Source organism: Lissotriton vulgaris, unplaced genomic scaffold, assembly GCF_964263255.1.
Source record: "Lissotriton vulgaris unplaced genomic scaffold, aLisVul1.2 SCAFFOLD_1120, whole genome shotgun sequence".
NCBI classification, from domain to species: Eukaryota; Metazoa; Chordata; class Amphibia; order Caudata; family Salamandridae; genus Lissotriton; species Lissotriton vulgaris.
The window spans coordinates 17,296-43,291 of record NW_028250926.1 but is presented as its reverse complement, the minus strand read 5'-3'; the positions used below and the strand labels follow the sequence as shown (position 1 = coordinate 43,291).

The 25,996-nt window shown below is 42.5% G+C and overlaps 1 protein-coding gene across 1 annotated transcript in view; it reads right to left on the bottom strand.

Annotated features, from left to right (window-relative positions):
- The window catches only part of LOC147663076 (monocarboxylate transporter 13-like), a 31,609-nt gene extending 5,872 nt beyond the window's left edge, over positions 1-25,737 (bottom strand). Inside the window, exon 1 of the mRNA XM_086950695.1 lies at positions 24,856-25,737. Within this exon, the coding sequence (XP_086806821.1) occupies positions 24,856-25,609 (754 nt within the window). The 5' untranslated portion in view covers positions 25,610-25,737. The remainder of the gene's footprint in view (positions 1-24,855) is intronic.
- Positions 25,738-25,996: the final 259 nt, after the last annotated feature.

Genomic DNA, 25,996 nt, shown 5'->3' with positions numbered 1-25,996 from the left:
TCCAGGTGACAAGCACATCCTGATATCATAACTTAATAGTAATTTTGCTTGAAAATTTGGTTCACCATGGTGACAGGCACATCCAACACCTATACAATATAATGGATGCTTCTCCAGGTGATAGGCACACCTCTAAGTTACGGACTGTTGTGTGTACTTCTGTGGTGATTCGCACACCTCTATAAGATTGTGAACTATTATGTATACATGCCAACATTTCCACTTCGATAAGAGGAAGAAATATGCGTGGGTGAATAACCTGAATAATGCGTAACATGAAATAGGTCACAGGAGTAACTGGGAGAGATGTTTTTTACCATCTTCAAGAAATGACTTCTGCTTTATAGAAATAGGTCATACATACACCTGTAAGTAGAATGTAGCATGCTTACTTCCAGCCAGGAAGAGAGTCATATGTATTAATTTCATAAATGCATGACAAGTCAACATAATGAGAGAAACTATAAGCCAATACACCTGGAAGAAAAGACTGTGACAAATACAAGGGGGTAATGAAGAAGGCATCAAATTACAAAGAGGTGCTTTTGCCCACAGTACACTAGTTGTGTTCTTGTTGAAATCTGAGACAATATCTGTGACAGTTTGTAGCACTAAAGTACAACTCTGTATACCTGGAAGAAGAGCTGGTGATGGAGATGAGATGGAGAGAGTACATTAGAGCAGATACTCTTGTTTTGCACAGTGCACTAATATATTTTAGTTAAAATTTTGTGAAAATCTGGGGTAACAGAATGTTCTAGTCTGGGTGAAGACTTGGGAGGTGAGCTGGTAACAAAGCTAGAGGGTGGTAAAGATGAGAGTGGTATAATAAATTGCAGCAGAGACAATACGGTTCTTACAAAGCAGATGTATTATTTATGTCACTGTTTTCTGCTTTAGTGACATTTAGTAATATGAACTGAAAGAAAATGTTATGGTCCAGAGACATTAAGACCCTGCAGGACAGGGTTCTCTCAAGTCCACAGACAGGACATTGAACACTGTACCTGTGTGGGGGTGGGGAAAGACCGGTGGCAAGGGTAACAAAGGGAACTCCACTGCAGGATAAAAACAGGACAGCTTGGGTGGAGACGAGCTCCCCAAAATGTAGAAGAACAAATGGGATGGAGAGGAATCTACATAATAAAAGGAGTAGGCATACTAAACCTTTGGCTCTGTTTCTTCTTCTGTCATCAAAATAAAGGACATGAAAGCAACAATTTGTTTGCAATAACATTTTATTAAGGTTTCAGAAATGCACACTTTCAAGCAACAATGTGGTTCAAACTATTAGAGCACCAAGCAGAGTGACATTCATCAGTGTATCATATCGCTGGGACAACTTCTCACGTAATATACATTTCCTTAGACAGGAACTATTTTAATAGAGTTCTAAGATATACTAGTGAGGCCTGTGCATATGGCTTTTTTTGCTGCCTGCAAAAGAGGTTTTGGTGGCTGACACTGATAACTGGCAGCTTTTTGTGACTTGAAGACATTCAGTTTTGAGACTAGGATTCCAACGAAGGTGTTTCTTGTTCCTGTCAGTTCAGCGTAAACAGAGGTCAATGCATGACCCCCTTTGGTGTCCTTGCCTAGGTTGTGCCTTTAATCCGAACAGATTTTCCTAACTGTACTAAATATTCCTTCACAATAGGCATTGCTATGCGGCAATAGTAAAATAAACTTTGCCAGTTTTACAAGGCTTGGAGATAAAGGTAGCTTAGTAACATCATTGTTTAATTTGGAAAGACTCTCCCAAACCTCATCAATTCTTTCACATTCCGGTATATCGCTGTCTGCCATGCACTGATATTGCTGAAATTGTTGATGAAGACTTTCTAACTCTTCTGCTTCAAATACTTCTGGAAATCGCGATATTAGATTTTCAGCTTGTAGTCTGGTATCAGGGTTCAAGAATGTGAGAGACATGAGGATGTCATCCTTTAATGCAGGCATTTACTTTATCATATATTTTACAGCATTTATGTGAACATTCTTTGCTTTATTCAGAAATGTGTTGTATGCTGCTGAACCCAGAAGATCCTCTTTCCTGGCCTCCTGATTGGTCATGAGGCCAATGTAAATTTCATTTAGTGGCAAGTAATTGCCTGGGTTTTCAATGTCAATTTGTAGAAAATCTGAAGCTATAGCCATAACTTGACGTTTTATAAAGTTGGCCATCAAAGTTTTGAAAAGATGCATTGCTGAAGAGTGGAGAACATGTATCATTGGGGCTTCACTTTGAAGTAATGCATTGAAACAATCAAAAGTTGGAAGCACAGCCTAAAAAAACAAGAAATAACGTTTTGTCATTGGTTTTCTGAACTGTTTTACAAGTCATAGACTCCATCACCAGATTTTCTCTTTTTCTTATTGCCTTCAGAATCCTCATCAAAGTTTTTAAGGAAGTAAGACTTTAGTGAGTCCCATTGCTTTAGTGTTCTCTCTACAGACTTTCCCAAGCTTAGCCACCTAGTACTGGCATGTTTAATCCCTTTCCTGACTTCTGTCTCAGTAAATTTCATATACTCTCTGAGTATACCTTTGCGCTTCACACTTTTTTCACAGTGGTAACCTATGTCTAGGAGCATATCATCAACTTTGACAGACAGTGCTTTGGAAGCTTTTTGTGCACTCAAATGACAAATTATAAGGACAACCAACACCATATACCTTTTGTTTCTCATCCTTTTGTTCACTCCTGATTTTACTGAGTAGACTGTTGTGCTTACCGTTAATGCAATTAGTGTTATCAGAGGAATATGTTGCACAGTTGTTCCAACTAAGATTTTTTTCTCTGATAACATGGTTGGAAGTGTCAAACACGGTCTGGGCATCTCCTGCAACAATAGAAGGCATGTCAAGCAATGATGTGACTATGTGCCCTATATTTGGATCTTCATGGTGCACTAATATAAGAAGATATTTATAATTTCCATCATTACTTCCATTAGTTGCTAGGCCATACCACGCTTTCTTCTCCAGAGCCTTTTTTACCTCATCAACACTGTATGGGGCTATAGCTTCATTAACTATATGACTGGCTTTTGTCCTTCCACAGGAGAATTTTGCAGCTATTTTTGAATCAGGAAACGTTATTTTGAATAGTGAACCGGCGTGATCAGAGACTGCTAGGGGTATATTATGTTCTATTAGGAAGCCAATAAACATAACTTCAGCTTTTATCACCTTTGCATCAATATCCTCTGCTGCCGGGCCTCCCACTCAAGCAGTCATTTTTCTAGTCTGAGTCTGTGACAGTTCACAATTTTTGTGGTTTGGTGTATTGGCATCCTTTAATACATCATTCCTGCCACCAAGGGTAATGCTGAAATCTGACGTACACATTTCATAAAATTCACTGCCTGGCCCATTTCTAGATTTCAAAATGAAAGGAAATTCTTTTTGCCATGTTTCTTTGAATGTACAATTGTACTTCTTTTTTTTTCTCGCCTTGGAGGTGTGTGATCTGATCGCTTCCAGCTCATGCTCAAACATTATTACTGTATTATCCAATCAATATAAAGTGGACAAAAACGCCTGACCTAAACAGGGGCTGATACCCTGTGCACCGCATCAACTTGCAGTTGCAAAGACTTGTTGGCGTTGTTCCTCCAAGTTCTTCCAGCTCCGAGTAGCTCCTACCTCCAGCACCTCCAGTGGGCAGAAATCCTCGTCCACATCGCATTGCTTACACTGTGACCTGCATCTTTTGGTGAGCTGCTCGAGGTCCTCTTGTGCCTCCTGCCTGTGGGTCCTGTTGAGGGTCAACTATAACTTCTTTGGGCTCCCCTGGTTTCTCCGTGCCTACCCTGACTCCCCTGTTTGTGGTGATCCCCCTGGACCTTGCTGATCTTGACACTACTCCTTCATCAATCTCCACGTCCCTTGCACCTGCCAAAGCTTGTTGGTGCTCCCAGCCGACAGCGAACCCTCAGCTTCCGGTATCTAACGTGGGACAGCTTGTGCATGGATCCTGGTCATCTTCAGCATTACCTGGTTCTCACAGTTGTAGAATTAAGGTCCCCGTCGACTCTCCTGCAATGCACGATATCGGAGGGCATTCGTCTTCCACGACTCCAGTTCAACCCTGAGAGACATAGACTCTGTCCCCTCTACTTGCAGGTTATTCACTTCCAGAAAACACCTTTGGATTCCAACGGACACTTTCTCCTCTTCCAGCAGCAGCACTTTCCTAAAGTCCTCCATGTGTTCGACTGCGGTTTCCGACACCACTTCACCCCTATGCACCCGACATCCCTGGTGTAGGTAACGTGGGTACTAGGGTATCCACGGGTGGGTTGGCTCTCCAACATTCTGTCTTCCACAGGGTTACTTCAGGGTCCACTGGGAAGGGTCCTTTTTCTTTAAAATTGCAACAGCGACTTACAAATTGAATTGTACGGACATCGCAGTTGTATTCGCACACGCTCTCCATGGGATCCCTATCTACTCACCTTGGGTGATTCTCATCAATTGTATGTCCTCTTGACTGTGTCTCAAGTCGAGTCGTGATTCTTATACCACTTTCTTAATATATGGTTTGGTCTTGGCCTGGGGCCCTCTGTGTATTCTGTGCTTCTTACATAATTTCTTCGGTAAGTGTTGTGTGCATTGTATTTATCTCCGGGTAGGAGATATCTGTGTGTATTAGAGAGTACTGTGTAATAAATACATATTTTTATAAGTACATTGTGTGGTTCATTTTTTTTTATCCAATCTATACCTATAAGATCGCATACTGGTAAAACAAGCTGCTTTCAGGCCCAGACTGGCCGTTGCGGGCACCGGACAATCCGGTGGGCGGCATGGGTGGGGGCAGGTTTTAAGTCCCTGGGGGCTGTTTTTGTAACAGCTGCAAAAACGGCCCTGTAATAAAAACGGCTGAAAACCCGCCATGGCAAAGAGCGAGGTTGCACCCCCAATCCCCTCTCCCCTAGGGGATGGGGGGCGGCCGAGCACTTTGCCAGGGCCGGTTTCGGTTGCCTGTCCGGCCCTTTCTGCTTTAAACTAAGCCTTATGGCTGCTCTCCACAGCTACTACTTAGAGAGCTTTCTAAGGTTGTCTAAGACCTCTAAAACCACTGTATGGGGTTGTCTGGGCTGGTGCAATGGGCCCACTCACATAAGTGGATATTATGTACCAGGCCAGCCTCTCACAAGAAATTCGGGTGAAATAAAGTATTTGTCTAAGATCACAATTTAAGCGGACAAGCTATTTACACATCAGATACTAAACAGGTATCTGTTTGTCTTTACTTATATTAATGCTTTGTTTTTACCTTGTTGTTTATTTTTCATATAGCAGAACCGACCTACAGATACTGGAGTGCTTTACATGAGCACCAATTACATTACACAATGTCACCACTCACTGTATATAGGGAGATTAAGTTATTTACCCAGAATCACAGGATGATGAGCCAACTCCAGGACTTGAACCTGGTTTTACAGTTCCAAGTCTGCAACTCTGGCCCTAACACCAGATCATGAGTATAGGGAAAATCAGTATTTCATTTTTGGCACTAACAAAAACAGAGTTTAGACTCTGTTTTTAGCTGCACTTATAATATGTAAAACTACAAAAAATGTTGATTCCTGTCACATGCTCCTATCTCCCTCTCCGAGAATTAAGGCCAAAGCATTAAGCTTTTGTGTTTGAGATAATTTTTCGAGAGGGATATTAAAGCCTGTGTGAATGAAGACTGGCACCAACATTTACATTTTGGTAGCTTTACACAATGCACAAACAAAATACAGAGCTTAAAACACAGTTTTTCTCCAAGGGCTGTTTCTCGGTTTCACTAAATGTTTACTTTTCTTACCTTTATTAAACCTGTGTCAGGAGCACGCTACAGCAGGCAGAGGGCACTTGACAATAATATTGTGCACTGGCATGCAGGAACAGGTTACCGGCAATGCAGTACTTCGAGCCTCACTCTCAGCCTCAGGAGAGATGCCTGCAGTGCTGAAAAACTATTACAGAGGGCGTAGGACTTGGAGACAGGAAAATACATTTGTTTCCGGAGTCCTGAACCCTGGGCCCGCCCAAGCTTACTTCTAAACCAATAGCTTTTGGGCAGGCTCAGGCTATATTCACAACTAAGGACCAGATGTAGGAGCCCTATTACCGGTAGGAAACGGACGATTTCAGCCGTTTCCGACCGGTATTAGGCTTTTCAGATGTAGGGGGCCTACCGAATCGGTAATTTTACCGATTCCGTAATTTCACCGATTCGGTAAATATACCGATTCGGTAAAATACCGAATCGGTATATTTACCAAATCGGCAAATCCATATGTAGCTGACACTCCTAAGAGTGCCACAGGCCCTTAAGAGTCGGTATTTTACCACACAAACCTAATTTAGGTGTGCATGCACACCTGTGCCATGTGACACACAGACATGCCCTTAGGGCATGTCTGTGTGCCACATGTCACACAAGCCTGTACTTGGGGTGCTAGAGGGTGTCAAAGTGACACCCCATGCACCCTTGCAGGATTAGTTTCCCATTGATTCCTATGGGCTTCAAGGCCCATAGGAATCAATTGGCAATACCGATTTGGTATTTACTGAATCGGTAAATACCAAATCTTACTGATTCTGTATTCCTAAATTCGGAATTACCTAAACCTGCCCCCTTCCCATTTACAGACTCTTAAATACCGATTCGGTAAAATTCGGTATTTAAGAGTCTGTAAATGGAAATTAACTACATCTAGCCCTCAGGGAGGTGGGGAGGAAAACAAAGGCTGGAGAGCTGACATCATTTTGAGCTTTGAGTTTAGCTCAATTTTGAGTTATTTTAAGCAGCCGAAGCAGGTCATTCTGTAATTCGTGCTGCATCATGTGGAATCGGGTTTCTGGATGCTTGAATCGGGATGTGGGAGACTAGCCTTCAAATCAGTAGTCTCCCGCCTGAATCAGGAGGGTTGGCATGTCTGAGCGTCTGTGGTGATACACACACCTTGTTTTGAGAGTGTAAGAGAATTAGACATATTAGTGTGATAAAAAAAACTCCTTAAGATAAGTTAACAGAATGTTGGTCTTACGCCACCTGTTTCATCTCTTTCTCGTGCTGGTGAACCTAAAATGAAATGGCCAGACTGGAAGGAATATTTTATTAATTACTTATCTGCCATAAAGGAAGAAAATGGTGAAGATTTTGCTGCTTCAAGGAAAAAGAAAATAGTACTACAAAGTTTGGGTCCTGAGTGATTACGAGTCTATGGCTAAATGGAGAAAAAAAACAGAGACCTACTAGTGGAGATGTGCACTAGAGGGGGCTCTTGAAGATTTAGATATCCACTACCATCCTGCAGTTTGTTCAGCTATTGACAGATATACCTTTTTCCAAAGGTGACAAACTAAAACAGAATTGGTAGAAGACTATGTAGCTTCACTCAAGAATCTGGCGATTTCTCGCAAATTTGGGGTTTTGAACGATGATCTTATAAGAGACCAAATAGTGATGCTTTTTAACAATCAGGGTATACAAATTAAGATATGGGTGCGTGGAGATGCTCCACTCAATTAAATTATTGCACTTGTTAAAAAAATAGGAAAAGCCAAGAAGGTGCGCTAAAGATGCACTGAAAAAGGGTGCAAAAGGGGAGTCAGTGTGCACAGTTTTAGGTAGCAAGGACAAAGACAAGAAGATGGAAAGACGCAGTGGCAAAAATATGATTGGGAAAAAGTCTGGCAACAGTAAAGCTGATATGGAAGACAAACGTCCTGTATGTTTTAGATGTGGGAACAAAGCTCATATTGTTAGAGATAAGAATTTACCAGCTATAAAATGTAATTGTGCATATCGCAGGATTATGGACCTTTTTGCTAAAGTCTGCAGGAAAAAGAACAGGGATGCTATATTATTTGTAATGGGCAATAAACAAGAGTTAGAAGGAGAGAATAAATCTATGAGTGATGAGGGCATCATTAGTATTGAAGATGCGGTGCCGGATGTAAATTTGGTGTCAAGAAAGAAACCTATGTACAATATCCATAGGTGGCGTGAACATACAGATCTTAGCAGATTCTGCTTCACCATAAACCATGTACAGCATTCTGTGCAGGGAGATAAGTTTGCAGCAGCTTTGGGGGACCGTTTAAATCCCATGGATGCATCAAGTCACCTTTACAGGAGAAATCATCCCCAGGGTAAGTTACAGGGAAGTCAGCTTTTAATTTAAGGGGATGACAGCCTAGCAGAAACTGTAGGTAGCAGAAAAAGGCCCATCAGTATTAAGATGGATTGATCAAGGGGCTCTAGGTATTGCCTTTGACTCCAATAGCGGAGACCATGTTATGTTACTGGGTGAACCCGTGATTTCCACGCAAGATGAACTAAAAGCACAATTTCCAAGTGTATTTTTGGGTAAAGTTGGTAAACTAAGTGGATTTGTTCGCAAAATCTATTGAAAGAAGGAGCACTGCCTGCTTGTCACAAAGTAAGGAATATACAGATGAATGTGAGGGATGGTGTTATGGAGGAATTGGATGCGCTGGAAAGTAAGGATATCATGAAACCTGTGGAGAGTGCAGAATGTAGTTGTAGCTGACAAACCTAATGGGCAATTAAGGTTATGCATTGACCTCAGAGAGCTGAATTTGCATTCAACAAATTTCCTCTCCCCAGGATTGATGAACTATTGTGACTGCCCAAAGGCGTCAAGTTGTTTTCGACAATAGATTTGACCTCGGCCTATCACCAGGTTCAACTTCATCCATCTAGCAGAAATAAAATGTCATTTGTCATTCCTTTTGGATGTTACAGGTTCATATGTATGCCGTTTTACCTCACATCAGAGGCTGCAGTGTTTCAGCGCTAAATGTACAGGCCATTTAAGGGCATTGAAGGAGTGACGTATTTCCTAGATGACATACTGTTGATGGTCTGAGACAGGCATGAGCACGATCCAAGATTGAGATTGGTATTGGAGAGGTTAGCGGACAAATAATTGACTGTGGTATTAAAAAAATGCAAGTTTGCACTGGGGTCAGTGACATATTTATGTCATTAGATAGAGAGAGATGGAATTGGGCCCAAGAAGGGTATTCTTGAGGCAGTCAGTAAGGCTCCGACCCTGAGTTCTAATGAAGAGGTAAGGTCTTTTCTTGTCCTTGGGGAATTTTATTTGAAATTCGTGCAGAACTTTGCCATGAAGACACATGGGATAAGACAACTGCTAAAAGTAAGGCAAGATTTCTGTTTGAATAATGAATTACAGGCTGATTTTGAGGAAACAAAGAATGACATAAGTACTGCAGTTTCTTTGCAAGGGTTTGAGGTTGGGGCAAGCAGTGTAGTGGCACTGGATGCCAGTGGGAAGGGCCCTGAGGCAGTGTTTAGCCAAGTTTCAAACAAAGGGGTGGAAAGTTCTATAGCATACGCTTCTCAGTCATTGTCTTCTGCAGGGGAAAATCTCTCAGTAATTGAGAAGGAAATGTTGGCTGCAGTTTGGACCATGGAGAAATTCAGGCAGTACGTATGCGGTTGCAGCTTGGTGTGGATTCCCCTGTCTTGTTGCCTCTACCTCCTGTCCTTTTTGCAGTGTGTTTTATTTTTTTTCTGGTCTAGATGTTTTGGGCACTTTGCCACTGCTGATCAGTGCCAAAAAGCAAGTGCTCCCTATGTAAATTGTACATATGGATTGGTGTATCCATGATTGGCTTGTTTGACTTACTACTAAGTTCCGAGTACAGTGCCCAGGGCCTGTAAGTCAAATGCTGCTACTGGGCCTGCAGCACTGATTGTGCCACCCACACAAGCAGCCTTTCAAAAGGGGTCTCTAACCTGCCATTGCAGGGTCTGCATACAGTCTCTACCGCCATGTCGACCTGGCTAGTGCACCCACTCGCCAGGCCCTTACCTTCCCTTTTATTACATGCGAGTCACCCCTAAGGTAGGCCCAAGGTATACCCCTGTGAACAGGGTGCAGTGTATGTGAAAGGTATGCTATGTACTAATGTGTGTGACATGTCCTTATTTTGAAATATAGTGATTTTCTTTCAGTATCGAAAAGCTATCTGTCCCATAGGATAGAATGGGAATTTATTTCTAACATCGTATAAGTATAATTTCCCACTGGAACAAGATAGAAAGGTAGAGTTTGGTATCTCTGAACTCAGATTATAAAAATGCATCTTTTAGTAAAGATGATTTTTACATTGTGTGTTTGAAAATACCACTTTTAGAAAGTGGGGATTTTCTTGCTTTGCCATCCTGTGTGCCTCTCCTGGTTTGTGGAGCGACTGGGGCTTGGTCATTGAGGTGTGTCCTGCCTTTCCTGGATGAGTCAGGGCAGGGCTGAATAGACATGGGCTGCATTTAGAGTAGTGGGAGGAGATTTCCCTGCACCTGAAAAGGCCTGGTTTGCCTTGGACAATGCTGTCTCCACCTCCTGGCGGGAAGATGGGCCAAAGAGGACAGAACTAGTTTTGACTGAGCACAGAGCCTCTCTGCCACAAGAGAACAAAGTGAAATGCAATATAAATATTAGGGCCCAGACCACAGAACTTTAGATAACTTCTGGACTCAAAAGGAACCTCTGCCAATGAGAAGAGCTGGAGAAACTGAAGGAGAAGTACTGCTCCTTTGCTGTGTGGGGTTAGCCTGCAATGGCTGTTTCTGCCTAGGAGAGGACAAAGACTTTGCTGGGTGCTGAGTATCCTGCTTGAACAAGATCTCCAAGGGCTTGAAGTAGAGGTTGCCTTCTGTTCTGAAGTCTCAGGGATACAAAGACTTCACCACCAGCTACCCTGAACTCCCTTGCTGGGAGTTCTGACCTGCCAAGAGGTGCTTGTTCCTGTGTTGGGCCTCTGGAAGTTGTCATGCTGCTGGGAGCTGAAAAAACTTGAAGCAACTGAGGAAGTGTGATGCATCCGCATCTGTTTTCGATGCAACATCGCTGTGTGTGAAGAATTTCCACGCATCGCCACAGTGCAGCTGGAGAAACCAACGCAGCACCTGCCTAAGGCTTGAGAAACCGCTGCACGCCGAGTCTTGTGCACTGCTCACCAAAGTCCGACTCAGACGCAGGCCTTGTGTGCGGCTGCAAGAATCAACACTTCCCTGACTCCCTGACTCTTGGCACATCGCACTGTGGTGCCGCAGTAAGAAACCAATGCATCACCTCCTTGCACAGTAAGAAACAGATGCATCACCTCCTCTCCAGTAAGGAACCAATGCATCCCCTCCCCTGCGTGGCAGGAAGGAACCAACGCATCACCTCCCATGGAGCAAGGAACTGACGCATCACCTTCCCTGCATGTAAGGAACCGACGCATCAACTTCCCTGCGGCTGTTTTTGCTTATGATTTTGACTCATCCAAGGAACTTTGTGTTGAAAGTGTCACATCTATATTTCGCTAGGGACAGAACTGTTTTTACCTGTTTAAAGTCATATCTTAATAGCTGTATGTTGGATTTTTGTTGTTTTGTTCTTGTTTGGTTTGGATAAAGTTTGCTTATTTTTCTAATTGGTGTGTTGTCCATTTGTAGTGTTTTCACTGTGTTACTGTATGTTTTCACAAATGCTTTACACGCTGCCTCTGAGATAAGCCTGTCTGCTCGTGCCAAGCTACCAAGGGGTTGAGCAGGAGTTGTCTAGGGGCATAACTCCCTTACCCTGACTAGAAGCAAGGGTCCCTATTTAGACAAATGTGCAAACCATTGCCAACTAGAGACCCCCATTTTTGATACAGGTTCAAACTCCGTACCAACCATAAACTATTGGTGAAAGTACTCATATCTAATGGAATAATGAGGGCCACACAACGTATAATGAGGATGACTTTGAGATTGTTAGATTTCACATACAATGTTAATATTTACCTGGGGAATAGAACACAATATCCGACTGTTTAAGCGGGTATCCTTTAATATTGTGCGATCAGTAAGGAGTGGGATAATTACAGGGTGGCCCTGGTCAGGAAGGTAAAGTGGCAATACTGATTGAGGATCTGAAAGCTGGTTATGAAGGGGATAAAATCTTAGGGATAGTAAAACAATTTAGCACTGAGGGTGGACGGACATGAGCAAGTTGCATGAAGAATGTAAGAAGTTGTGGTAAATTAAAGATAAATTGTTCCTTAGTGATGAGTGTTATATTCTCAGAGGTGATAGGCTGATACCTTCTAACGGGTTGAGGCAAAGAATGCTAGAGTTAAACCATGAGGGACCTCTTGCGATTGTGAAACTCGAAAGAAGAGTGAAGTCGTCTTATTGGTGGCCAGGCATTGATGTGGACACTGAGAGATTTTGGAGGAATTGTCAAGTTTGTGCTAACTCAGACAAGGCACAGTCTGTATTTTCAGCAACCACAGGGGACTAGAGAATGTCCAAAGAATTCTTGGGAAGACTTAAGCATATAGCTAAACAATAGAGAGGGGGAGAAGGAAAATGGAAACTTATCCACCTTCCAAGATGATCAGTAAATACAAAAAATAAGAATTATTTCTCCCTACTAGACAAAAGGTTAGAAGATTAGATTCTTAGAATCTTAGTGGCAAGTGTGCCCTGGAACCCGCGTTGTGTTTTTAAAGAACCCTCACTCACCATCCTAGTCAGTGACATGGTTCATCATCGGGTTCCCACCCTGGTTGGCGAATGCTTCAAGGGTGTGCAGTAACACCTGATCACAGCGGAGCTGGCTTTTTGTGATTGTGACAGTGTATGTGGTGATGTGTGTTTTAAAAATGAGGACGCTCATTGGCAGGTTTGCTAGGTCCATGTGGTCCATGTGGTTCACTTTTGCTCACTACCCACTAATTAGTATTTACTGACGCTGTCAAATGAGTCCTCGTGCTTTTAGGTACCGCCCACAGGGTGCATCTGCAATTGTAGTTTCAATGTGGAGTAATATCGCAAGTCATGTGAAGCTACGCTTCCAACTGGTAGCTATGGAAACACGAACTGCGCGTGCAATCTTCTGCAATTGAGTTTGTTAGATCCCAGCGCGAGTCCGCTGATTGAGCCTGTCTTCCAATGGCTAGTACGTCCCTCTGAAAACCATGGAAATGGGGGGAAAATGCCAGTCCACATCTGCCTAACATTGCTATCATATTTGATTATCTCTGTATTCTTCCTCTATATATGCAAAGTGGATGGTACTCTCGGAGCGAAGGGGGGATCACTAGCAATACATCTTGCTCTCCAGTGGCGACCGTCAGTGCGACCTAGTATTTGCATCCTATTGGAAGGCACGATAATACTCTGATTGGATTTCTGTGACTTAGTAGTCACCAGGAGGATGGGCGCTTCTTGCAGACTATTACTGTAAAATGAAGTAAAAAATCTTGATCTGCAGTATGCATCCCGCATGTTATTGGGGATTATCAGGGACACCCAACTACAAAACAGTGTTCTATGGAATATTGTCATTTAATCTAGTTTGTTGGGTTGACATTCGATAAATTCATCCTTGTTCTTTCTCAAAAAGACGTTTTTCTAGATTGTCCATGGTCTTCTATTTTTGTTAAATGATGACGGAGGTCATGTTTTTGGGGGTGTGTCCTTGGGCCAAGAAATGGTCGGTCAGTTTTGTGGTGTTCCTCTTGCATCTCACATTGCTCTGGTGTTTGCTGATCTGGATTTTTACTTTTGTGGTGGTCATCCCAATGTGTCTGAGACCATAGGTACAAGTAATCAGATATACCACATTCATTGAGTTGGATTTAAGCATAGACATTTTGGGGCCCATTTTGGATTAGTGGGGCTATCCAGACCAGTAATTGCGGTCATCAACCACTATTCCAAATTGCCAGAGATTGAAGTAACTGAAGTGACCTATACTAGTGCTATAATTTTCTTACTCAAGAAGTTATTTTGAGAGAGGGCATTCTTAAATCCATTTTAAGTGACAATGCACCACAGTTCTCTTCAGAGAAGCATGAAGAATTCTTAACTAGGAATATAATTACGAGGAAGAAAACTACTGTTTATCATACTGCTGGGAATGGCATTGTAGAACATTTCAATAGAGTGATGATGGGAAGTGTACCAGCAGTCATCAATGCTGGCAGGGATTGGGCGAAGGAATTAAGGAGTACTATTTGGGCCTACAGAAGCACAACCACATCAATGGGCTATAGTTCTTTTAGAATTCTGGAAGGAAATGATCCATTTATGAAAAACAGCATGGCTTTACCAACATGAAACTTTGAAGCAAATGATATCCTTCTGTAGTGAAAAGCAACTTATTAAATATGCAACAGTTGTAAAAAGCGTATTACAACAGGAGACATGAAGAAAGAGATGTGTATTTGGCATCAGGAGAATGGTTAAAAGTGAAATTGGCCCATAGAACAAATAGAGGTTGTAGCAAATTTTCAGAGCCACTGCAAGTTGTAAATGTTTTTTTTACCAATTCTGCCTTGCTGAGCCTACCAAAGGAAGCAATCAGCATTCCGAAGTGTGAGATATTGCTGATGATGAACCTCATAAAGTGGAGTTCGCATCTACAGGAGTTACGAATGAAGAGCTCGAGAATGCTCATATTGCTGAAGCTAGTGAGTCAAGTGGTGGATGAATGACTACACGTGTAGGAAGAACAGTTTTGTTACCTAGGAAGTTCAGTAATTTTGTAATAGAATAGTGCACTTCCATAGGTCTAATATTGCCTAGTGATATGTACGTATGGGATAGTGTAATACAAATGCATATCAGTATGCAGCAGTTAGGTATGGATTCATGTTCTAAGCATGAATCATGTACTTTGTATGGTGCACTTAAAGATTTTTTATTAAGAAGGGACATGGGGCTCCTGCTGCTTTGGTTAAAGCAGCACCAGCTTTTTATGTGTAGCTTATTTCTCCTTTATTTATTATCTATTCATTTATTGTTAGTGTGGAGTTGTTATGATTAAGAAGGGGAGATGTGGTATCTAGGTTACCTGTCTCTTGGTAACCTGATACCACAAGTTCTGGAATGTTAGATTGTGTGAGAGTGGGTGGTGACAGTTGGAAGGAGATACCAGAGGTGTTGGTTACCATTTGCTGGCTCTCCAATAAACCTTCGATCACTTCCATGTGTACGAGTCATCCTTACAGTTCGAGAGGCCTTTGTGTTGTTTAGTGAGAACATTCTGTTCTCATGGGGCGGAATGTTCTAATAGCTTCAATGCCCACCGTAGCTGGGCTATACCAGCCATTGAAAGCCTGCTCCCTTTTTAAAGGCCCTCTCCTTCAGCTCGGACCTTTAATGCTGTTTCATGGCTTTTAATGGACAGTATAACCCTCTGTGGAGGGCTATAAAGATATAGTAGTGCCCTCATAAACTTCTGTTTCCATCTCTATACCAATTGTAGTGTTGTGCTAACTCTGCTGCCCTCTACTCTACCCAAGTTCTTTCTAATACCATTTAATGCCCTTCTATCTCTTTCTAGTGCCCTCCCACCTCCTTCCAATTTGCTTTCTTCCAGTTGTTCTTTCGACCCCTCTCCCATCTTCATAAAGGCTTCTGTGATATTGTGGCAGCATCTGGCTACAACACTGCCTTCCTCCAACCAACAAAATACAAACTCATGAACAGAAATATATAAAGAAGAGTGAAAGCCCAAGACCCACGGGTGTCCTCGCAATCAGGTGACAGTGAGTGAGGACTAGAGCTTTCACATAATCCTACAGTCCTATAGGGGCCTTAACTGCAGTTCCAAATATTTACTTCAGCATTGCTACCTTTGAGAGGGTGATATCATGGTGGACCTGATAGTGTTCATTGGATCCCTAGATGGGCCTGCGGCGGGTGGCATAGCCGGTTCATACCCAAGGTCACTTGGGAGATCAGGAGGTATCTTTAAGAAAACCTCTTGGGATTTGGCTCTGTGGGATGGAGAACTCACACCTCCCCCTGTGTAACAGGTTTGCGGATTACATTTTCTTTATGTTATATTTTTCTTGAAATGAAATTGTGCCATTCGTGGGCTTTTTCATTACATACATTTAGGGCCGGATTTAGATATGGATGGTAGCCAAAAATCCTCCTAATTGTTGATTAAATGCTAAACCTGAATGGGTCGGTAGAATTACCTCCCTATGGCAGTGGTAACTGTACTTGTGGATTCTTCACTAGAGAAGAATCCTCCAAAGGAGGGGATTAGCAATTCCTCCACAAACCAATTCATTTTTTATTACCACCCAAATCCTAATGTTATTCATAGTTTCCCTCCAGGGGGGGTTTGTTCTTCAGGAGGCCAATGTCACAATAATTGTACCTCTTATTTTGCCTGCCTAACTTTATTAATATCTTTCGAATGTTTATAAGACGCTTTAAATTCACTATAGGAATCAATGATTGTTTTTGTTGGTCAAGAAGTCATTCTGCTGCAGCATCATTTCACCTCAGAAAGGGAGGAGCATCACAAATCCTGTGCACAACTCTGATCCACATGCCTGCTGTAAGGGGTTTGCACACTCACCGGTTTCTAATTACACGGTGAGAGTCCAATTTTCTACATTCTAGGAAAATCTTAGTTAAGCAATGCCCTCTGTACTGCTACAATAATACCTATTTAGCAAAAATCAGCTTCATCTCCACTTTCTTTGTTACATCTCAGGGGGGATATAGGTATTGTTGAATGCCTTCTTGGTTCACATCAGCAGCTGCTACATTCCAAAGTATTATACGGCATATTTTGAAAGGCCTTCTCATAGTGTATGTGTTTATATCAATGTTCTCGTTCATGGTGAGGGGGAGGAGGAACTTTAGGAATGTTTGAAGAGTTTAGGAGGTGCAGGAGCTTACGGTAAAGAAAGAATCATGTCAAATTTGATTGGGTTTGGGATAGATTATCTTGTCCGCATCCTGGAGGGAATAAAACACACACATGATTTAATCAAGGCAGTAAAGATGGCACTGGTTCCTAGTGATAAGGAGCAGCTCAAATAATTCCTAGATCTTGCATAATACTGTTCCAAATTCATAAAACAGGTTGCTGTATTGTAGACCCTTTGGGAACTATAGTTGAAAAGAATTTCCATTTTTATTTATCTTAAATGGGGAATAACGATGAGTTTATTGAGCGTTCTGACTCTAGATCTCTAAAAGACACTGCGCAGAATTGTTTTGTAGTGGGAAGATAGACCCTAGCTGGTTACTAGGCAGTAAATTGTTTCAGCTCTTTCTTTCGTGTCCTCGCATTGAAGCTGAGAACACAGGACAGAGGTGAGGCTCAGGATCCTCTGCCCGCACCGCCCACAGGATATCGATATCAGGGCCCCCAATGGTCTGTGCCTTATCCCCTCCATAGACTGAGAGCATCGGAGGAGGGTTGGTGAGCGGAGGGCCGAGCCCGTGAAACAGAGGCAAAACGACGTGGGACCGGACCCTGCATGGGCGTGAGCGCTACTCCGACCCCCACAGACTACGCCTATCCTTATATCAGGTGAGGTACGGAGCGCGGGTGAGTGGAGCCTGAAAAACGGAGACTAAACAGCTTATCACCGGACCGCTGAATACCGTCGAACTACCAGGGATCACTGCTGCTCAGATGGGACAGCGACACAGAGTACCCTGGGATTGTTATTTCACGATAGGCAGACGCGTAGCACCCGCTACACTCCCTCGCGGACCCACCTCGGCCCCTTGCTGCTGGGAGGGATTATTCCAGGAGCGCTAAAGGTAGGGTTAAAGCAATATCGATCCGAGCAAAGAAGAAGACTGGGGAGTCAGGGCCCGGCCTGCCTGACCTTAAAATGTTGGCCGCCGCTGAGGTCCAGATCTAAAGCAACATTGGGTCACAAGCAAAGGCAGGCACTGAGCAGACACTTCACTCTCCTCCTCACTGTCAACTTCTGCTGGCTTGGGCCCTGGCCATCCTGAGTGGAGGATGGCTCCTTATTAAGGCATTATCTCCAAAAGGGCAGGAACAAGAAAGGACAAGTGAGAGAGGACGATTAATAGAAAGAGATAAGGACATCCAGGTTTCAGATGAGCTTGGCAACCACGAAGGCGGCCATCTTAAAATTACTTTTAACTAGGAAAGAAATGGGAAAGAACGCTGAATTTTAAGCTGGTTATACATCCTAAGCCGAAGTTTACAGACTTAACCAAATCCATTCAAGACAGGGAGAGTTCACAAACGTCCCTCACAGTAGGTATAAGAAGAGAACAAACTCAATTACAGAAACCACAGGCAGACAGGGGAGTAAGAGAGCACATCAAGCATCAAACTGGACAATTGGCAACTAAGCAGAGAAGACAAAGTAACAATTGGTAAATATTAGCAATTAAGTAGAGAAGAGACACTACAAGGATTACATTAATCTTGCTAACAACCGGAGACAGAGAGTGACATGTAAGAGAGGGCAACTCATACAATACATTACGCCAAGCAGCAAATATGGACGACAGCTACTTAGAGCCAGTAGGCATGAACGATCATGTCATAAAATATCCAACCAAATTATCCAAAAATGCAGCCAAAAAATTCAAGCACAATCTAATAAGGAAAAACCTGGACACGCTGATCTCTGACCCCTCCTTTAGCACAGACAAAGGCATTATAGTGAATGACCTGATATTCTTCACCAAAAGAACGGCTAAATGGTGCAATGCCATCACAAAAATTCTCAACATGAAAACTATAAACAATATCCCACATGGCACAAAACTTATGATCAATGTGTAGAAGAAATCCGCTGCACTCCAAAGGTAAATCGGTGAGCCTAATTGGTAAACGGTGAAAGTACAGTCTTTTAGGGTGCTCAGGGTGAACCCCTACTGTCCAGGAGGGGAAGAAATATGAATACACGAAGAACCTTACAGGTGTAAGGTGGGTTAACCTGAGCACTCCTGTGTGCTACAAAAGCAAGTTGATACAAGGGTATTTTGATGTTCAAAGTTTTATTCACTTTGCAACATGATTCATGTCTTTTTTCTAGCTTTGCTTTTGTAGCACACAGGAGTGCTCAGGTTAACCCACAAAACGTATGATCACATCGTCACCCTGATGCAGAGCGGACCTGTGCATAACTATTTACAAGAACAGAATAGTGCTTTTACAAGCAGCCAACAACGAATTAGATAAATTCGACAACATGTTCTCAACCTTAAAAGAATCTGTAGAGAACTCAAGATCTCAACAACACTGGACCCCACAAGAAGACACTCTAGACACCAACAACGCTACCACCACAGACTTCATACGAACTAGAGACCCTTGGGAACAATCTACGCTACTAGGAGACACAATTGTAACAGGAAGGACATTGGTTGGGAATGATACAGAAAGAATGGAGATGTCTACACGATATGCGAATAACGACCAGGAGCAGTGCCAGAGAGAAGAATCAACGCCTCTCCCAAATGAAGGTGCATCACTTACAAGTAGGCCACTCAATGAGATCCTGCAAATAACTGATTTGGAAGATATCAACCCTTCCATACCCCATGCTACTACAGCACAAGTGACATCTAGAACCATCCGAAATGTATGCCCCCCCAAACGTGGTACTAAGATCACAAAGCATAGATAATGCATCCCACATCACAAATAGAGGTGGAGCAGACAACCGAACAAATGACAAAAAAAAAGGATCTTGGCAAGGAGAACAGATCTTAAAACACGGAAAAGCAAAACGCGAACCACAAAATAAGCAAGTGAGCACTCCTAATATGCAACCCCAGACTCAGAGAGAAATCAAAGAGCTTCAAATACAAATAGGCAACATGGCGCAAGACATACTAAGCACTCTGCAAACGACAGAAAAGTTACTCGAAATCATGGTAAACACTCACTCTGAAGTTGAGCACATCCAAGAACTAGTACACAACTCTCAAAGAAAGAGCAATGAGACGGCCATGCCATTATCAAAAAGGCATAATCGACCAGAGAGGAATCGTAATTACTTATCGGAAGAGGAAACCCTATCCTTACTCCGGGCGTATGAGCCCACGGACCGCAGTAGAGGTGAGGAAATTAAAACAGTCCTGATCGACGCTAATAGAACATCCATACAGAATGAAAGGAAACCCAACCTTAACAACTTACAACATGTCCAGCTAATCACCGACTCACAAAAACCGAACCCAAGTAGCTCAGGGAAACCTCTGATATGACTACTGCTCAACTGTCGGTCTGAAGCAAAACATGCATCAGACATAGCTGACCTCATCATTAGGAATTTGACAAGACAATCCTTACAGAAACATGGCTTTCGGAATCCTCGTCTCCATTCATGGATCTCCTAGTACCCCTCAGTATAACATTGTGAGACTAGATAGACTAAAAAGACAGGAGGTGGTATAGCCTGCATTCACCGATCGGATATAGAGGTCAGCCAAATATAATCCAACCCACTCGAATCCTGTGAATATCTCGGTCTCAATATAAGATCGGCAGACAACCAAAGGTGCAACCTGCATGCGCTTTACCACCCACCAGGAAATAATGCTACTTTCATAGACCAGTTAATGGAGATCATAACGGCTAACTCTAACACTGACACTAATAACATATTCCTAGGTGATTTTAATTTACACTGGGACGACGGCAATGACAAACAGGTCAACGCTCTCAAAGACTTTTTAGCGGAGCTAAACCTCACCCAAGCATGCACACAGCCAACACACTCGAAAGGAGCTACGTTAGACTGGATAATATCGAGAAACAATACTTCAATCCTGTCAATTGTTCCATGCGACTGGTTGGATCACCATGCTATAACCTTCCTGATACCCACTTTGAAAAAGAACAAGACCAGGCAACATATCAAACTCAAAAAATGGACTCGGGACACTAAAGACTCGAATATTAAACTGCGAGTAGAAAGCTGTGAGAAGGACCTAAATCCACCTAACAACCTGCAGAATGTGAATGACCTAACAAATCACTACACTACATCAGTAATGAATATAGTCCACACCATCATGCCACTAAAACTGAAAAGAGTCACAGAGAAGGTTAAAAATCCATGGTTTAATGGGACACTAAATGAAGACAGACGGAAACTTAGACTGTCAGAAAGAAAATGGAGACAACACCCATCATCCCCCGAACTGACATCCCTAAGAAAAATTAGAAACGAATACAACAAAAAGATCCTCAATTCCAAAAAGGAATTTATTAGATCGGGATTGGATAACGTCAAAAACAGACCACAGAAACTATTTGAAATCTTAAAGCAACAATCCAATAAGCTGTCCAAATCCGCCCAAGAGACTACTAAAACGCAATTAAGTTGTGAAGAATTCTCAACATTCTTCACCGATAAGGCCAACACGCTTGAAAGAGAGCTCAGGAGAGCAGCTGATAACCTTCCCAACCAACAAACCTCAACGATCAATACCACTTTGAAAATTGTCTATAATAAGGCAAAAAACTAGGCCCAGTGGGATACCTTCAAACTATATGACCAGAATACCATCGCCAAAACGCTCTCGGATATCAAACCTAACAACCACTACAATGACCCACTCCCTTCAAAATGCCTGAAAGAAATCAGCCATATTGTGATTCCAATATGGACGAAAATAATAAATGCCTCTCTATCCCAAGGGATCCTTCCAGAATGCCTAAAAACAGGTCAAGTCGTCCCATCATCAAAAAACCTACAGCGGACCCGGCAGATCCTAATAATTTGTACCCAGTGACCAACAATATTCATTTACTTGCCAAAGTAATTTAGAAATGCGTGCAAAATCAACTGAGCCAGCACATCGCCAATTTCACGCTACTGGACGACTGCCAGTCGGGATTCAGAACAGGACACAGCATGGAAACAGCGATCCTACATATTATCGATGGCGGACTACAGACCCTAGATCACAATCGCACATGCCTACTAATCCTCCTTGTCCTGTCATCTGCATTTGACATGGTAAATCATGAAACATTACTGACCAGGCTCCATGACAGGATGGGAATGTCTGGAAATTTGCTGAAATGGTTTGAATCCTTCCTTCAGAATAGAAAGCAAAGATTCCTTGTCAACCAAACACTTTCAACATCATTCTCTAACTTTTTTGGTGTCCCGCAAGGTACTACATTGTCTCGATCAATGTTCAACATGTATGTCGAACCTCTTACAAAAGTTCTCCGAAACTCAAAGATATCCTATCACATGTACGCAGATGACACACAAATATATATCAAGATCGTGTCTCTGGAAGACATCAAGTTAATGAATGAGGCCTTAAAAATGTCATTACAATGGTTAACGAGCAATCATCTGAAGCTAAACGCACAAAAAACAGAATTCCTAGTAATTTTACCATCAAAGAACCATACAGAAGTGAAGGAATGGTCCAAACTGATCACAGCCTTAAATTGCACCCCTACTCTAGTTGACTCAGCGAAATCACTAAGAATCACGTTGGATGAGAACCTAGACATGAAAGTCCACATTAAATCAATGGCAAAAAGTGCCCATTTTCATTTGAACTACATTAGTAAAGTGAAACCATTCATTTCTAAGGCGGATCTCAAAATGGCAGTCCAATCATTAGTTATCTTAAGGATTGAATATGGATGTACAACCTTAGCAGGTCTACCAAAAATCTCCAGCGCACCACTAAAAGCATGCGTCAATGCAGCTGCAAGACCCATCATCGGATCGAGGAAATTCGACCATATCTCTCTACACCTGAAAGCATTAAACTGGCTACCATACGAGGCCAGAATTCAGCTACAAATGGTATGTATCACCCACAAAGCGCTCCACTACGATACACCAAGATACCCTGCACAGAAAATTGAATTATCAGGAGGAAGCAGACCAGCCAGGAGTGCCAAGGAGCTATTGTTGAGACCACCCATTTTCAGGAAGAGGAAAACATATGACAGAGCTTTCTCAGGAGCAGCCCCCAGAATCTGGAACTCACTCCCTCCAAACATTAGGAAAATTCAAACACAGCAACATTTAGGAGGGAAGATAAGATCTTCCTGATGAGTAAGTTCCTTACATAGGTAAGACAGTTCATCCCTAGCACCGTGACAGAGATGTTACCAACACAGAACATCAATGTAAGTAAGGAGAAAGTCACCGGCGGTACGACTCTACTCCTGGCACAAGACTGTAGAACGCAGATTGCACAGGATGAAGACAGTTAAGAACTTTTGCATACTGGAAGTCCCAGTACACCTTGACACCAAGTTGTATCCTAAATCTACCTCATGTCACTGTGTATATATTTTTACGCTTAACTCCTGAAGGCTATATACTTACCTACCTCATATCATTATGAATCGTTATATTATATAAGTTCTATCTCTAACATACCGCATGTTATGTAAAGCGCTCTGATACCTAAGGGTCTCGTTCGCGCTATATTAAAATCTATAAATAAATAAATAGGAGAAACACAGAACACTTGTAGTACTGGCCACAAGCTCTTCATTCATGCTTTCACTACTAAACGTTCAGAAAGGACAAACCCTAGAATTTACAAATGGATGTTGGGGCTAGAAGGCAATAACTTTGTCATGGAATACTTACCTGCACTGAAGAATATGGTTACCAATTGGGTATTCAGCTTACCAGTGACAGATACAGAAAAGGAGAGTAGCACAATTGATGATGTAGCTCTGAATATGAGGCAAAAAAGTTTTACCAAACATGAGTGAGATGTGGATTGTGCGGAGGATGATAGGTACAGAATCAACCAGTATATATTGGATGATTGACTTAAGAAAAAAGCTTTGGAAAATCAACTCAAACAATATTGGGATGAGAGAGATTAATTATGTTTGTATGAAGGAAAAATTCTGAGAGTTAAGATAATAGTAGCCCCTTTAATAATAATGTATGGTGGGAAAAGGTATCCATAGTGGATCCATTCCACTGTGGAATTGGAAAAACATAGTGCAGAAGGTATGGAAGCACCAAGAAATGTGTGAGGAAAAGTGTAGCAAAGACCGCACTATGGAAAAAGACATCCGGAGTTTGGGTCTACATAGACCAGGGCAAAAACAGGCCAAAAGGATCAATTTTTCAGATGATCAAAAAATGGTGGTATTTATGGGATTATATGGAGAAGATATGCAAATCCAAGCTCTGTGATCCTTATTCGTGAAGGGCAAATGGTTTATTCTAACAAGACAGTACAGAATAGACCACTGAGTAATTAGAACTAAGACGAGGAGGGCAACCAAAATTCCTACCGGTTGTAAGGACTACCAAATTAGCAAATTTACCCGAATCATCTCAATATCTAGTGTTTTATATATTACCTCCTTAGAGGAAGAGATACTCAAATAGGTAATGTTACTTACCTTATTTTTAATTCTTCTTTCCCTTCCCTTTCCCCTGACCCTTTGGTTTACTCCATGATATGCTGCCGGAGACAATGTAGGAGATCCTACTGCATGCAGACAGTAAGAGAAACAGATGGCGATTTTTCTGACCAGAGCTGTTGGGTGTTGGTGATATTCCTTGCATGTTCAAAAGAACTCTTCACTTACCTTACATAAGTTGCTTTTAATTGGTCAAATAGAATGTGAAGTCCTCATGTGCAAGGAAATGCCCTCATCACCATTTGATATGCTCTCGGAAGTGGTTCATCTAATACTGACTAGCCCATTGTATGAAATTTACAAAAGACAGACACACAGAAGTTCACTCAAGCAGCTATGTGCATACAAGAGTAATTTGTTAGTGTGCAGTGACTAGAGTAGTCACAGTAAGCGCATCAGCACTATGGTATTGAAAAAACATCCATCTACAAAAATCCATTTGATATCTCCTGAATGCATCCAAGTCAAATATGTTTTATACATTTATGAGTGTGGATCATTTCCACTTCTTCTTTCTTTCTGACGTCCTTCTAATACTACTCCTATTTGTCACTCCTCTTCTACTAAACTCCTGACTTGCCCTTTGCAATATGATTTGCTCTGTTCCAATTCATTTTACCTGAAAATGGGGGACCCAGTAGTGCAGCAAAGCCATTGACCATCATGGAGAGCCCTACAGCACTGGTCGTCCTCTCCGTGGTCACCAGATCGGGAAGCGCATTATAAAACACTGGTGCAAAGGCACCAGTGTTAAGGCCGTAGAAGAGCCCAAGGGCCATGATGCCATGGAAGGTGCTGCCAAGGGGCAAGAGGAGCATACTGAGACCAGTTATTGAGGCCCACAAAGCTGAAAGCTGCAGGGATGAAAGTAGCTTGAGGTCAGCAAACCAGCCTGATAGGGGGCGAGAGCACATGTCTGCTAGACTTGTCACCGACATGAGAAAGGCTGCCTCGTAGCTGCTGAGGCCCAGGTCTTTCCCGTGTGACACCAGGTGGACGTAAACCATGAAGGTACCAGTAGAGAAGAGAAACGTGCCCAATTGAAACATCACAAAGCCACGGTTCCGGTACAGGCTGAAGTTCAGGTCAGAAGTCAACTTGTGCAAGAACAAAGCACATGTGCTGCGCTTTTCTGCTTCTCCGTTGCAATGGTTGTGGTCTTGCCTCACACAGACAGGCCTAAGTAGAGCCCCACAGATGCACAGGTTCAACTGTATTGCTGAGAGGATGAGGAGGGCCCCTCGCCAGCTGTAAATGTCAATAAGAAATTGGAAGAGTGGTGAGAAGAAGATGGTGGAGAAGCCATTTCCAGTGAGTGCCAAGCCCAGAACCAAGCCCCTTCGGCGGAGGAAGTGCTTTGGGATGGCGCCCATGGTTGGTGAATATACCAGAGCCCAACCGAAGCCTGAGAGGGAAGAAAACAAATATTGTTATGATCTGCCTCAGTTATGGCACACACACACCACTGGTGTCATGTTCCTTCTCTCATTGTGCTTCCCTAGTGTAGTCCAATTATGTCTCTGGGGAATCGCCTTCACACATAGATGCACAGTTGCGCACTAGCACACATACAAACACACAAACAAACAAGCAAACACAAGCTCCCAAGGGATACCCAGTTATAGATTCCTGTAGAAATCAGAAGGTCCGGGACAGAGAAATTAAGAATTACTTTATTGGAGACCCTGGCACCAAAAACAATGGAAAATATACATTACATTAAAAAACAAATAAAGTGGAATGATGAAGGCAAGAAAACT